A 13,763-nucleotide genomic window follows, 5' to 3' on the forward strand; every position below is an offset into this window, starting at 1 on the left:
CACCCTCTGCCCTGGGCACCTCCTGGAGAGTCACAGTGAAAAGTGTTGCTGACGGGCATGGCCTGGAGCTGTGGCTTGGTAAGGCCCGCTGGTCTCTGCACTCCAGCTGCTGGCCAGGGCCATGGGGAAGCAACAAGAGCTGCTGAGGAGTGGCCTAGCCAGAGCCCTGTTCACAGAGCGGTGTGTGTGTGCACCCTAATGGCGGGAGCTGTCCAGAAATGCAATGGGCTGCCCCTCAAATACAGGTAGGGAACTCCCTGCCAGTGAGAGGCCCGAACAGGCTGATGACAGTCGTACAGGGGGAAAAACTCCATTCAGGACAGGTGACATTTGGACAAAAATAGGCAGGGTGGTTAAGTGTGTGGGCTTTGGAGTTAAAGTGAGTTTTGGGCCCCAATCCCAGCTTTGCTCCTTTACCTCAGATGAGGCTCTGAGGCCCCAGGACCCCAGTGAGGAAGTAGCTACGTGACCTTAGGCAAACTGCCCACGCTCTCTGAGCCTCACAGTTCTCATTGGCCTCCTGGGTTGTGAGGGAGACATGGATGTGTGGGTGGTGCCAGACACAGCTGGCCAGTCCTCAGGAGATGTGATCGTGAGACTTCCTGGGTCTCTGTCTGCTCCTGATGCCCTCCTTAAACCCTGACAGTCTGGCCCAAGCCTCTCTGTCCTCGCTGGTGCAGCAGACAGAAGGTGGGGCTTCCTTCAGGCCATGTCCCCAGCCTCGGGAGCTAGCTTGCTTTCAGCCCAGGTCACTGCACCCCACCCTTGCTGTAATCCATCCCAGTCCCCTCCTCCAGCCCACCAGCCTCCCGAAGAGCTCCCCAGAGTCTTCAGACCACAGACCAGTGTCCCCAAAGGCCAAAACGAAAGACAAATACAATCAGGCCTATCTGTCACCAACTTTATTTCTGGCTTCAGTTTGACAGTCAGTGAAACAACTTGTTCAATGTCCCCTCCCACAGTGTTCAAGGTACCCTTCTATATATTAACTCTTTGCTAACATATTTAATATTTAAATACAAGGAAAAACAATAAATTACTCATTGGCTGAGAGCTGGCTGCTGGCTGGCAGACAGGAGCGGCTGTTCTGCCCCTCTCCTGACCCTGCCTGGGATGAGGCTCCAGGACCCCAGTGAGGTAGCAGAATTCTGTACACAGTACTTATTACCAGGGACTCCTGGTGTCCACTGCTTTAGTGCTGGGGCCCTGAGTCTCTGAACCCTTGGCTCCAAGTGCCAGCAGCCACAGTCTTCCCCAATCCCCAACGCTGACAAACACACTCATTTAAATAACACAATAATAAATAAGGCCAAGAAGAAATGGGCCTGAGCTGCCGTCTGCCTCAGTTGCCTGTGTGTGAAGTGGGTCCCTCTCCTACCACATGTGTGGCAAGGGGGGCACCCCCTGTAATGCTACAGTGTGCTCTACGGCAGGGCAGGGGTGTAGGGACATGTCATCCCTGGGTCCACCGAGCTCAGGGCCCTGGACAGAGGAGGCCCACCAGGCTGAGCCCTGGGCAAGGGGAAGGCTGGGGTGGGCTAGGCTGAAGACAGGCAGCGCAGGCTGAGGTCTAAGCTAAGGAATTTTACCCGCTCCCTAACCCTCCTTCCCACCTCCCCAAGACATTTTTGACATCAGAAAGAAAAATGAATCTTCAACTTCAATAGTCAGGTCCTGTCTCTGCAAATAATGATGCTTTCGATGTTTCAGTTGAACCGTCCCTCGCGAAAAAGTTTCTTTAAATGTAACAGCAGGTCCTTTACAAACTGGGCCACCTCGATTTTGGTGTCTCGGACATGCAAGCTGGAAAACTGCCGCAGGACAAAGAAGCCAGCGCATGAGTGGGATGCCAGAGGCCGGGACGACCCGCACAAACCAGGGGTTTTCCAGGGACTGTCTCATTGAGTCCTCACGGAAGTCCCCATGAGGTGGGTACTGTTAGTACCTCTAACCTCTACTGTACAGATGTGGAAATTGAGGCCCAGGTAGGAGTTAGGAGCCCTTGAGCTCAGGTCCTGTAAATCCCAAAGGCCACGTCCCTGCTGCCACAATGGCCCCACCCCTGGGTGGACACACACCATGGATATTCAGCCAGCTTCCCTTCAGTGAGCCCAGGGTTGGCAGGAGGGGGGTGCAGGGTGGGGGTGAGATGTTGGGGGACGCCTTACCCCAGCTGAGACCTTGTGCGGGCAGAATCCGCTCAGCATCCTCTGGGTCTTCTCGATGGCACTGCAGCCTGACACATTGATCAGGGATTCCAGGGCTGCACAGTACTGTGGGGAGGGGACACCGAGGGGTCAGGCCCTGCTCGGGTGGCTGCCTTTTGTGTCTGCAGGAAGATGGGGCTGAGATGCCTGGTGCAGGTGAGTCTGGGTCGTGGGAAGGGCCCAGATTATGACAGGAGGGAGGAGAGCACTTGAAGCTTGCTTGGAACCCCAGCCATGGAAGGGAGGCTCAGAGAAGATAAGCCCAAGGCCTGGAGCCTCTGCCCCATCCTCCCTGCACCCAAAGGTCCTTACCACACCAGCTGTCAGGTTGATGCTCCACACCATGCTGCCATTGCAGAGCGGGGTCTGCGGGAGCAAAGTGACAGTGAGCAGAGTGCTGGCAGGGGTTGTGGGCCTGCCCTGGCAGCCGAGGCCAGGTCTGCCCCAGCACAGGCCCCACACACATCCCTGGTGTGGCGCAGAGGCAGGCCTGGCAGCCCCTCAGCATTCCTGAGCTTCGTTTTCTGCTTTGAACAGCGGGCATGGGGGAGAGGACCCATTGTTTAGGGTCTTGGAGCTGAGAGAAAAAAAATCAACACCACTAGGAAGGGACAAACTGCATGCGAGGCTTGACATAGTCAGGGCAGGAGGACGGGGCCTGTGGGAAGGGCCAGGGCAGGGACGAGTGAAGTAGGAGTGGCCTGGGCCACTGTGGACCAAGACAAATCAGATGGGAGGCGGTGGGGATCTGGTGTATTAAATGCCCTGCCTTCTGATGGTGAGGGAACACTGCAGTTAGGAGCATGGACACTCTGGTGTGGGCCAGGCCTGGCTTGAATCCAGCCTCTGTCACTTAACCTCACTGAACTTTAGCAGAATGGGTTCATCGTACCTGCCTCTTGAGGTGGCTGGTAGTGATGAGATGACACATAAAGCACGTGCACCAGGCCTGGTGTAAGCAGTGCTCAGACATGTGAGCTGTTACTAGTGGGGCAAGGAGCGGACTCTACTAAGGAACCCACGTGTAAGGGCAGGCCTTTACGGTGCTGGGGAGAATGGCTGCACTGTTATGGTCAAAATCCAGTTGGCAAATGCCACATGGTTCTGGGAGGGTGCTGGCCCTTCTCTGCTGTCCTCTATTCAGGAATGGCTGAGTAGGAGCTGGCAGTGGCAGACAAAGCCAGGCCAGGAGAGCAGGTAGTCCCTGGGGAGTCTGCCAGACACCTTCATAGGTCCATCCACAGTGCTGAGCCCCCCAGCCTAGCTCCTCTCTCCCTCATGGCTGGGCGGGCCTTGGTCCAGGGGGATTTTTCTTGTCCCACAGGCATCTTAGGACCAGGCCCAGCCTGCTCATGACCTCATCTTGGGAATCGCCCACCCTGGAGCCCTCATAGCTAGGACCCTGGCTAGCCGACACTCACCTTCTGGTTCTGGGTGATGTTGACCAGCTCCTCAATGAGCTCCTTGAGGGCTGTAGAGGGAGGCACAGGGCCTGGGGAGGCAAAGCCACCGAGGCAAGTGAGAGCAATGACCGTGGTCAACAAGAGCGCCATGAGGCCCAGTGCCAACAGGAGAGGATTGAGGAGCGGATGCATAGGCTGGGTGGCTTGTGGCCTTGGCGTCTTGTGGCAGCTTTTATAGGCCCAAGTGGTGACGCCTGACACCATGGTCTCTGCTTTTTCAGGCACTATCTAGAAACCACATCTTTACTCATCTTGATTTTACTTTGTGGAAAATCCAGTGTCGCATAAAGGAAAGAGTTTGATTTCTCGTGGACTTATTGAGAAGGGTCCAGGGCAGAGTTTCCAAGATCTGGGTGGGTTTAATTCCAGCGGCAGGCAAGGGGCCCTGAGAGTGACGTGGCATTTGCAATGCTGCCCTGAGTTCCAGCAGTTTTGCCTGTGACAACCCTGAGTACCTGGACAGCTGACCCAACTCTGAGCTCCTGTTCTCAGACCCTTTGGGTCACCGGAAGGGCTGAGCAGATAGTCTTAGTGCACTGTGGCTGTGACCACAGTCTGCCAGCTATGGGAATTTGGGGAGTTTTATTTTTTCGATGAACCAGTCTCTTAAGTTACTTAAGTAATACTTGCTTGGATACAAAATTCAAACAGGCAATAGAGGAGTAAAGTTCACTTCTTTTGGCTTGCCTAACTCCTCCTTGGCCCCACTGTGGGAGGGATTGTCAAAGTTCAGATTTCCAGGTCTCCACTGAGAGATCCAGAAAGATTCAGAGGTCTTCCTGGGACCTTTTTTGGTGTTTTTTTTTTTTTTTTTTTGGAGATGGGGTCTCAGTATGTTGCCTGCCTAGGCTGGCCTCCAACTCCCAGACTCAAGCGATCCCCCCCTCAGCTTCCACAGTGGCTGGGAGTGGTGTGCACCTGTGTCTGGCCCCTTTAATTTAAAGTGTATGGGCCATCCTTCTGGGAAACTCTTAACTGGGCCAGGCTGGCAGCCGTAGTCCAGGTCAGAGATTGTAAGTGTTCCTAGTGCCACTGGGGCTTGGGGTGATCCCGTTTGCTCACCAGTCTCTGCAGGATTAACCCCTGCCGTCTGGGGGCCTCAAGTTTCCCTTCTGCAGAATGAGTGCTGTGGAGGGCGGGCTCCTGGGCCTGGCCCCTGTAGCCATGTCGCCTTTTCCTGCTCTTCCCTCATTTTCCTAAAAGGCCTCCAGAAACCCCCACAGCACAGGCCACGACATTTGCCTGTTGGGTGTTGATGTCAAGATTTCTCCCTTACCCACTTCCTCCCCGAGCCAGCGCCTCCCCAGCCCCCCTCTCTGCCTGCTCAGGCTCCCTCCGTCCTGTCCCCGATGGGGCTCAACCTCCTTACAAGGGTGTGCTTGTGACCCTTCTCACAAGGCATGCTGGATTCCCGCTCAGAGGCATCCCAGGCTTGCCCACCCTCTTTTCCCACGGGGAACGTCATTCCCACCCTCTCTGTCCACACTCGAAGCTTCCCAGCCCAGCTGCTGGCTCTGACTCCCAGAAGTCTGCCCCTTCCCCTTGAGGGACCCCATTTCCTGGAGTGCCGCTACTTGGCCGTGTGACCCCTCTACGGGCCTGTTTCCTAATCTGTAGTAGAGAGCCCACGGCATCTCCCACAGGGTCTCCGTGATGGGGGAAGGAGCGGGGAACTACCTTGGGCTGTGCAACTCTCGGAGCCCCGCCCGGGTGAGTCAACGCCCGTTATCCCCCATGGCCACCAAAAGCCCTGCCGGGAGCGGTGGGCAGGCGCGCCCCCGCGCGTGGGAGAAGGCGCTGGCGCGGCGGTTGCGGCGGCGATGGCCCGCGGAGATAGGGGGGATGGCCTTATGTAACGGGAGATGGGCCCGATAAGCGGGATCTGCGCGGCAGGGCCCTCCTCCGCGGCCTCCGGCGGTGGCCGGTCCGGGAGGCAGGGGTGGGCGCGGAGACCGGCCAGTCCGGAAGCTGCGGAGGCTGGCGAGGGGGCGGCAAAGGTGGAAGTGGCGGTCCGAGCGCCAGGCAGGGCAGGGGCCGGCTGGACACCCGGGCCCGCGGCGCCCCGAGCGCCCATGCGCACCGGCGAGGGGCGGGAGCGGCCGAGTGGCCGAGGCGCGCACGTGCCGCTCCAGCACCGGTCATGTCAGGCCGAGGGACCTCCCGGGCCCGGCCGAGCTGCAGCCCCTGCCCTCGACGGTGGTCTCCGGGGACCAAGGCGTGCTGGGCTGTGCTACATCAGAGGGTCTGTTGCTTGTTTCTAGATTGTCAGCGGGGATCCACTCCGGTGCGGGTAATTTTAATTAACACTAACTACCAAAGGGCCGTTCCCGGCACTTGGCGCATGTGGCTCGCACCTGCCTGCAATGCGCCGCGTGGGCCAGCCCGCTTATGGCCATGGGGAGCCTCTCCGCTTTGCTCTGGCCCTGAAGCGCTGAAATTGGGACAGCCCTTCCTCCCCACCAGCTCATCCTGGGAAAGCTGGGGTTGCTTTTTCGGGTTTCTCTGGACTCTGGGTCTCCGTTGGCAAAGACGTGATGCCCAGTCAGGAGGAGTGAGGCCTGAGAGAGTTGTTTTTGTAAGTCAAACGATTTAATTTTTTAGATTTTTATTTTTAGGAAAGTTACGAATGCAGATAATTTTAAAAATCAAGAAGGTTGATTATGTAAAACGGCAGCGCTGGGAATCCGTGCTCTATGGCCCTCTGGCATTGCTGCGCCTCTTGTGAGTGAGGCACTTAGTGCCCTGCTATGTCCCTTACTGTCTTTTAAAGGTTGTTTATAGGCCGGGCACGGTGGCTCACGCCTGTAATCCCAGCACTTTGGGAGGCCGAGACGGGCGGATCACGAGGTCAGAAGATTGAGACCATCCTGGCTAACACGATGAAACCCCTTCTCTACTAAAAATAGAAAAAAATTAGCCGGGCGGGATGGTGGGCGCCTGTGGTCCCAGCTACTCAGGAGGCTGAGGCAGGAGAATGGCGTGAACCCGGGAGGCGGAGCTTGTAGTGAGCCGAAATCGCGTCACTGCACTCCAGCCTGGGCGACAGTGTAAGACTCTGTCTCAAAAAAAAGAGAAAAAAAAGGTTGTTAAGAAAATCACAAGGAAGGAGGAAAAAATATATTTCCTATTCATTAAGTGGAGGTGGAACATCACAAAGGTCTTCAGCGTCACTCTCTTCATGTTGAGCAGGCCGAGGAGGAGGAAGAAAAGGAGGGATCGGTCTTGTCATCTCAGGGGTGGCAGAGGCAGGAGAAAATTCGTGGATAAGTGGATCTGTGCAGTTCAGAACCTGCTGTTCAAGGGTCAACTGTGTATGTAAAAAATTCAGTGGAATCTCCACCTTCCCTCACAAGTAACTATTTTTCTTAGTTTTTTTTTTTTTTTTTTTTTGGTATCCTATTAGTTTATGTAAATACAAGCAACTGTGAATATACGGTCTTATTTTCCCTAGTCCCTACATGTGAACTGGCATCATATACACCTTTTGCACCCTGTTTTTTCTCACTTATTATAAAAATAATATATTTTTGTATTCACACTTAGATTGGGACATTTTATGACTTCTTCGTTCTCTTCTCTCTTACTGGAATTGCCATTTTATGACTATATACCTCTTAGACTTGTCCTTGAATTTTCTTTTTATTCTATTTTCCATTTAAAAAATATCTCTTCTCTGGGATATTCTCATAGCTTTATCTTTCTTCCTGAGGGTATTTGATTCTTTGTGTGCGCGCATGTGCACATGCACGCTAACAGCACTATGTTCTTGTTTCATTGATATCTTCTAAGTTTGCTTTTTCATGCATAATCTTTATTTTCTCCAAGTTTTCTTTAAAAAATTGTTTTGATCTGGGCGCCGTGGCTCACGCCTGTAATTCCAGCATTTTGGGGGGCCGATCGCTTGAGCCCAGGAGTTTGACACCAGCCTGGGCAACATAGGGAGACTTCACTTCTACAAAACATAAAAAAAACTTAGCCAGGCATGGTCGTGCATACCTGCGATCCCAGCTACTTGGGAGGCTGTGTGGGAGCATCACTTGAGCTCAGGAGTCGAAGCTGCAGTGAGTTGTGATCACACCACTTCACTCCAGCCTGGGTGACAGAGCCAGACCCTGCCTCAAAAAAAAATTTTTTTTCCATCTTACAGGCTTTCCTTGCACGTTAGGTGATCCTGGATTGCCTGCACATGTTAAAACAGGGATCTCTGAGGGTAAATGTGTGGGAGGGGGCTGTTTCCTATAGGACAGGTGGCTGACTGTTTTCACTTGGGGAACCTCCTGTGCCAGTTTCTTGGTCGTTTTTTGGCAGGCAGATCAGCTCGCGCAGAAAAAATTCTTCCTATCTCCAGCATTCCGGCAGCAAGGGTGGAGAGAGGGCTGGGGTGGGGGCCTCGGCATCTGTTGTCTATTCCTGATTTCAGCATATTTCGACCGCCCTCTACTGTGTCTAGTGTTTCTTGGTCCAGCTATCCTATTCGGAGAAAACCCTGCTGCAGGAGAGTCACTCAACTTCGATGAACAAAAATGGATATCTAACTGTTTCTTAAACTGAGTTTCAACAACTTTCCTTATTTTCACCCCCTTGTCTTCCGATGTCCTTGGTCTTCTCCCAGTTCCTGAGCATTCTTGGGATTCTGTAAATCAACATAGGTCTCAGCTGGCCTAGGATTCGGTTTTCTTGGGTCAGCTAAGTAGTCTACCCACCGTCCATCCACTTTCCACCTTTCAAACGTTGGTGTTGTCATCCATTTCTCCCATTTTGGTGGGTTTAAAACTTTAGAAAATTCAGTTACTGTCATTTTAGTTGGTTATAAAGTGGGAGTTTGTGTTTATTCCATTGTTTTTACTTGGAATTTATATTTTTAATGTAGAGAATTTATAAACAAGACAAGCAATAAGAGGCAAGCACTAATCTTGCACCCCTTTTCCCCGGCACTATAACACCTCTGTATCTTTGCTATGCACATTTACATTTTGTTAGAAAAATGAGATAATACATTATATAGTTTTTACTCCTTTTTCACTTAAAATATATGAAGAGCATTCTCCAATGTCAGTATTCTGCACTTAAAAAAAGATTACACAAAATGTTATTGTGTAAAGTACAGATATGCAAAAAAATAAAAAGCCCCATAGTCCCATCATCCAGAGATAATAATCATTGTAATATTTTGGTATCTGTCATGCTAGTATGTGGATATGTACAGGGTAAGTACCTTATTCCTAAAGTAAAAGGGAAATAACTTTTTTTTTCTTTTTTTTTTTTTTTTTGAGACAGAGTCTTGCTCTGTCACCTGCTTTGGAGTGCAGTGGCACCATCTTGGCTCACTGCAACCTCTGCCTCTCAGGTACAAGCAATCCTCCCACCTCAGCCTCCTGAGTAGCTGAGACTACAGGTGAGCCACGACACCTGGCTAATTTTTGTATTTTTTGTAGAGACCAGGTTTCACCATGTTGCCCAGGCTGGTCTCAAACTCTTGGGCTCAAGCAATTTGCCTGCCTTGGCCTCCTGAAGTGCTAGGATTACAGGTGTGAGCCACTGTGCCTGGCTGACATATTTTATTTATTTATTAGTATTTTTTTTTGAGATTGGGGTCTCACTCTGACACCCAGGCTGAGGAGCACTGGTGCAAACATGGCTCACTGCAGTCTCAACCCCCTGGGTTCAAGTGATCCTCCCACCTCAGCTTCCTGCGTAGCTTGGACTACAGGGCACCATTATGCCCACACACACTGGCTGATTTTTAATTTTTTTTTGTAGAGATAGGGTTAAACCTTTAGATACCATGGTTTTACTAATACCAGGTCAAAGAGGTGCAAGATAAATGTTTGCCTTTTATTGCTTGTCTCTTTTATAAATTCTCTACATTAAAAATATAAATTCCAAGTAAAAACAATGGAATGAGCATAAACTCCCACTTCATAACCACTCAAACCATAGTAGCAACAACCTTATCCTGTTGCCCAGGTTGGTCTTGAACTCCTGTGCTCAAGTGATCCTCTTATCTTGGCCTCCCAGTGTGCTGGAATCACAGGCATCAGCCACTGCACCTGGCCTATTACTTAATCTAATACATTTCTTCGCCAAGCCCTGGAAGACAAATAATTACAAATAATTCGCATAAAAATGATAAGTTCATACATTCATTAAGTAAATGTTTATTAAGTGCTTACTATGTAGGTGCTAAACAAAATAGCAGAGTCTCTGTCCTCTTAGAGATACATTCTCGTGGGCAGAGATAATGAACAAACACATGATATATAGTATGTTAGACAGTGAAAAGTACAGTGGAGAGGGAAAAAAAAAGAGGGCAGGTAGAATGAGTGAGTGCACTATTATATATGGGATGGTGACGTAAGGCATCACTGAGAAGGTGTTATTTGAGCAGAGACCTGAAGGATGAGAGGAAGTGGCCATGCAGATATTTGGGGGAAGAAATTTCCAAGCTGAAGGCACAAGCGAGTGCAAAGGCCCTTTTCTTATTTTGTTCGTGCTGTTGTAACAGAATACCCAAGACTGAGTAATTTATAAATAATAAAAATTTATTGCTCCCAGTTCTGGAGGCTGGCAAATCCAAGATCAAGGTTCCAGCAGAATTGGTGTCTGGTGAGGGCTGCTCTCTGCTCCCCAGATGGTGCCTTCTTGCTGTGTTCTCATGTGGTAGAAGAGCCAAAGGGAAGAGCTTTCTCCCTCAAGCCCTTTTATGAGGGCATGAATCCCATTCCTCCATGGCCTAATCACCTTTTAAGGGCCCCACTTCTTAATAGCATCACCTCGGGGGTTAAGTTCCAATGTATGAATTTTGGAGGGAAACATACACTGAAACCATAGTAGCACCAAAGCAGGAAAATGCCCACTGTGCTGAGAGTTAGCAAGGAAAGCCAGGAGTGAGGGGAGGCATGGGAGAAGATACTGTCAGAGAAGTATGTCCAGAGCATACGGAGACTTGTAAGCCATTGAGAGGATTGAGGATTTCATGATGAGTGACATAGGGAGCCACTGGAGGTTTTGAGCAGAGGAGTGGCATGATTCAATTTACCTTTTTTCTTTTTTAAAAAACATTTGAATTGTTATATTTACAGAAAACATACAAAAATAGTACAGAGAGTTTCCATATCCCCTCCCCTTACCCAGCTTCTCCCAATGGTAACACATTACATAATCATAGTGCAATGATCAAAAACAGAAAAATGAGCATGGATTTATTAAGTAAACTGCATCCTATTCTAATCTCACCAGTGTTTCCATTCACATCCTTTTTCAGTTTCAAGATCAACCCAGGATCTCACAGTGCAGAGTTAATTCTCTTTGGTCTCCTGCAGTCTGAATGGTTCCTCAGTCTTGTCTTTCATAACCCTTACATTTTCCAGGAATACTGATGAGCTATGCTGTCAAATGTTGTTCAGTTTGGTCCCCTTGCTGTTTTCTCCTCATTGCACTGAGGTTCTACATTTTCACAGAGATGAAGTGGGGCCTTCTCACTGCATCAGGTCACAGGATTCACGAGGTCCATGCCTTCTTATTGGTGATGTTGACCCTGACCACTTGGTTAAGATGGTTTCTGTCAGGTTCTTCCATGATAAAGTTACTATCTTTCCCTTTTTAGTGAATATATTGGGAAAGATAGTTTGAGATTATATAAATTTTTTCTCAGATTTGTGCCTACTAATATTAGCTTCATCAGTGACTCTTGTCTGAAATGATTTTTATTGTAGTATTTGCCTAGTGATTTTTCTTTTCCCTTTCCTTTCCATTTATTACTTATAATTCTACTATAAAGAAGTGCTGTCGTTGTCCCTCATTTTTTTAAAAGTAAGTACTTGTGTATAGCCACATAAGTTCATGAATATTTATTTTACTCTATGGGTTATAATCAAATACTGTCTTTAAATTGTTTCTCAAATTGTTCTACCTTTGATCATTGGGAGTTGCTTCAGGTTGGGTTCTGTGTTCTTTGAACAAACTCTACCTTTTTTAAAAAAAATATTTTCTTAATTTCTGGCACCACAAAAAATTCTAGGGTCATTTTGTATTTTCCTTGCCTCAGCCCTGAAGTCAACCACTTCACCAAGGAGCCAGAGTTCTTTTTATTGAAGAGCGTGTTTTAAAATCGAGATCTTGGAAGTAGGTGTCCTCATTATTACTGGGGTATCATCACACTGGGCCCTCTTTAAATAACTTTGTTACTTTCACTATAAGTTTTCGTTATTTTCTTAGTGGTTACCCTGGGGATTACAAATGAACACCTTAATTTAGATGAATGTCAACTTAATTTCCATTTCAAAAGTTCCTATATAGCTCTGTTGCCTCTCTCTTTTGTAGCATTATTGTCATATAAATTATATTTTTATACATTATAAGCCCATCAACAGTGTTAAAATTCTTAATGCAGTTCCCTTTCAATCACATAGGAAAAGAATTGCAACCCAAAATATTTTTTTTTTTTTTTTTGAGAAGGAGTTTTGCTCTTGTCACCAAGGCTGGAGTGCAGTGGCGTGATCTCAGCTCACTGCAACCTCCGCCTCCCGGGTTCAAGAGATTCTCCTGCCTCAGCCTCCTGAGTAGCTGGGATTACAGGCGCCCACCACAACGTCTGGCTAATTTTTTGTATTTTTAGTAGAGACAGGGTTTCACCATGTTGGGCAGGCTGGTCTCAAACTCTTGACCTCAGGTGATCCGCCCACCTCGGCCTCTCAAAGTGTTGGGATTACAGGCGTGAACCACTGCTCCCAGCCCCCAAAATACATTTATACTTTTATATTACCTATATATTTACCTTTACCAGTACTCTTTGAGTATTCATGAGCATTTGAGTCTAGTTTCATTTTAAAAGGATTCATTCTCCTTTTATATTTCTTGTAGGGCAAGTCTGGTGAAGACAGATTATTACAATGTTTATCTGGGATTGTCTTCTTGTTTTTGAAGGACAGTTTTTCTGGATACAGAATTCTTGGTTGAGGCTGGGCACAGTAGCCCACACCTTAATCCCAGCACCTTGGGAGGCCACGGTGGGAGGATTGCTTAAGACTAGGAGTTTAAGACCAGCCTGGGCAAGATAGCAAGAACCCCTGTCTATTAAAGAAAAAATTTTTTTTTTGAGTGTAGTGGCACATGCTGGTAGTCCTATCTGAGAGGCTGAGGCAAGAGAATTGCTTGAGCCCAGGAGTTCAAAGCTATAGCGAGCTGTGACTGCACCACTGCAAAAATAATTCTTGGTTGATAGTCTTTTTTATTCAGCACTTTGAATATGTCATCTCACTGCTTTCAGGCCTGCATTGTTTCTTATGAGAAGTCACTTCTTAGCTTTACTTGTTTCTTTCTTTTGTTTGAGATCTCTTTTTCAACAATTTGACCACGATGCATCTAACTGTGAATCCCTTTGAGTTTACCCTACTTGGAGTTTGTTCAATTTCTTGGATACGAAGATTAATGTTTTCATAAAATTTGGGAAGTTTTGGGCTATTTCTTCAAATAGTCTTTCTGCTCCTTTCTCTCTCTCTTCTGAGATTCTCATTATGATTGGTATACTTGGTATTTTGGTACACTTGATAGTGTCTCAAAGGTCTCTGAAGCTCTCTTCATTTTTATTCATTCTTCTTTCTTTCTATTCCTCAAACTGTATAAACTCAATTGACCTGTCTTTGAACTCACTGATTCTTTCTTCTGCCAGTTCAATTTTGCTGTTGACCCCCCATTTAGTGAATTTTTATTTCCATTATTGTATTTCTCAACTCCAGAATTTCTATTTGATTCTTTTTTATAATGTTTGTCTCCTTACTGATAGTCCTGATAATTTGGTGAAACATCATTCTCATAATTTCCTTTAATTCTTTAGACTTTGTTTCTGTTCCTTGAATATGTTTATAATAGCTGATACCTAAAGTCTTTGCCTAGTAAGTCTAACATCTGGGCTTCCTCATAGATTGTTTCTATTGAATGTTTCTTAAATTGCTGTTTATGGCATGGGTCAGATGTTCCTGTTCTTTGTGTGTCTTGTTTTAAATACTGTATCAATTATTGAGGTCAGATTACCTCCTCTCCAGGGTTTGCACCTGTTACTATTTCTTATTGTTGCTGCTGTTGGTTGGTTCTG

General features: G+C 48.1%; 1 protein-coding gene across 3 annotated transcripts; it reads right to left on the reverse strand.

The window, feature by feature from the left end:
- Nucleotides 1–885: 885 nt before the first annotated feature.
- Nucleotides 886–5,733, reverse strand: IL13 (interleukin 13). 3 transcript variants are annotated; one of them, XM_032156475.2, is made up of 5 exons: nt 5,348–5,733; nt 3,629–3,699; nt 2,520–2,573; nt 2,169–2,273; nt 886–1,811 (listed from the first exon to the last, which is right to left on the reverse strand). In XM_032156475.2, exons 3-5 carry the CDS (start codon nt 2,550–2,552, stop codon nt 1,707–1,709), a joined length of 243 nt encoding a protein of 80 aa, XP_032012366.1. In that variant the 5' UTR covers nt 2,553–2,573; nt 3,629–3,699; nt 5,348–5,733; the 3' UTR covers nt 886–1,706. The 3 variants fall into 3 exon arrangements, with proteins under 3 accessions (XP_032012366.1, XP_058296502.1, XP_032012365.2); XM_058440519.1 differs by having other exon boundaries at nt 886–1,814; XM_032156474.2 differs by lacking the exon at nt 5,348–5,733 and having other exon boundaries at nt 3,629–5,331.
- Between the last annotated feature and the right edge of the window lie 8,030 nt (nt 5,734–13,763).

Source organism: Hylobates moloch, unplaced genomic scaffold (genome assembly GCF_009828535.3).
Source record: "Hylobates moloch isolate HMO894 unplaced genomic scaffold, HMol_V3 SCAFFOLD_6, whole genome shotgun sequence".
Classification (NCBI taxonomy): domain Eukaryota; kingdom Metazoa; phylum Chordata; class Mammalia; order Primates; family Hylobatidae; genus Hylobates; species Hylobates moloch.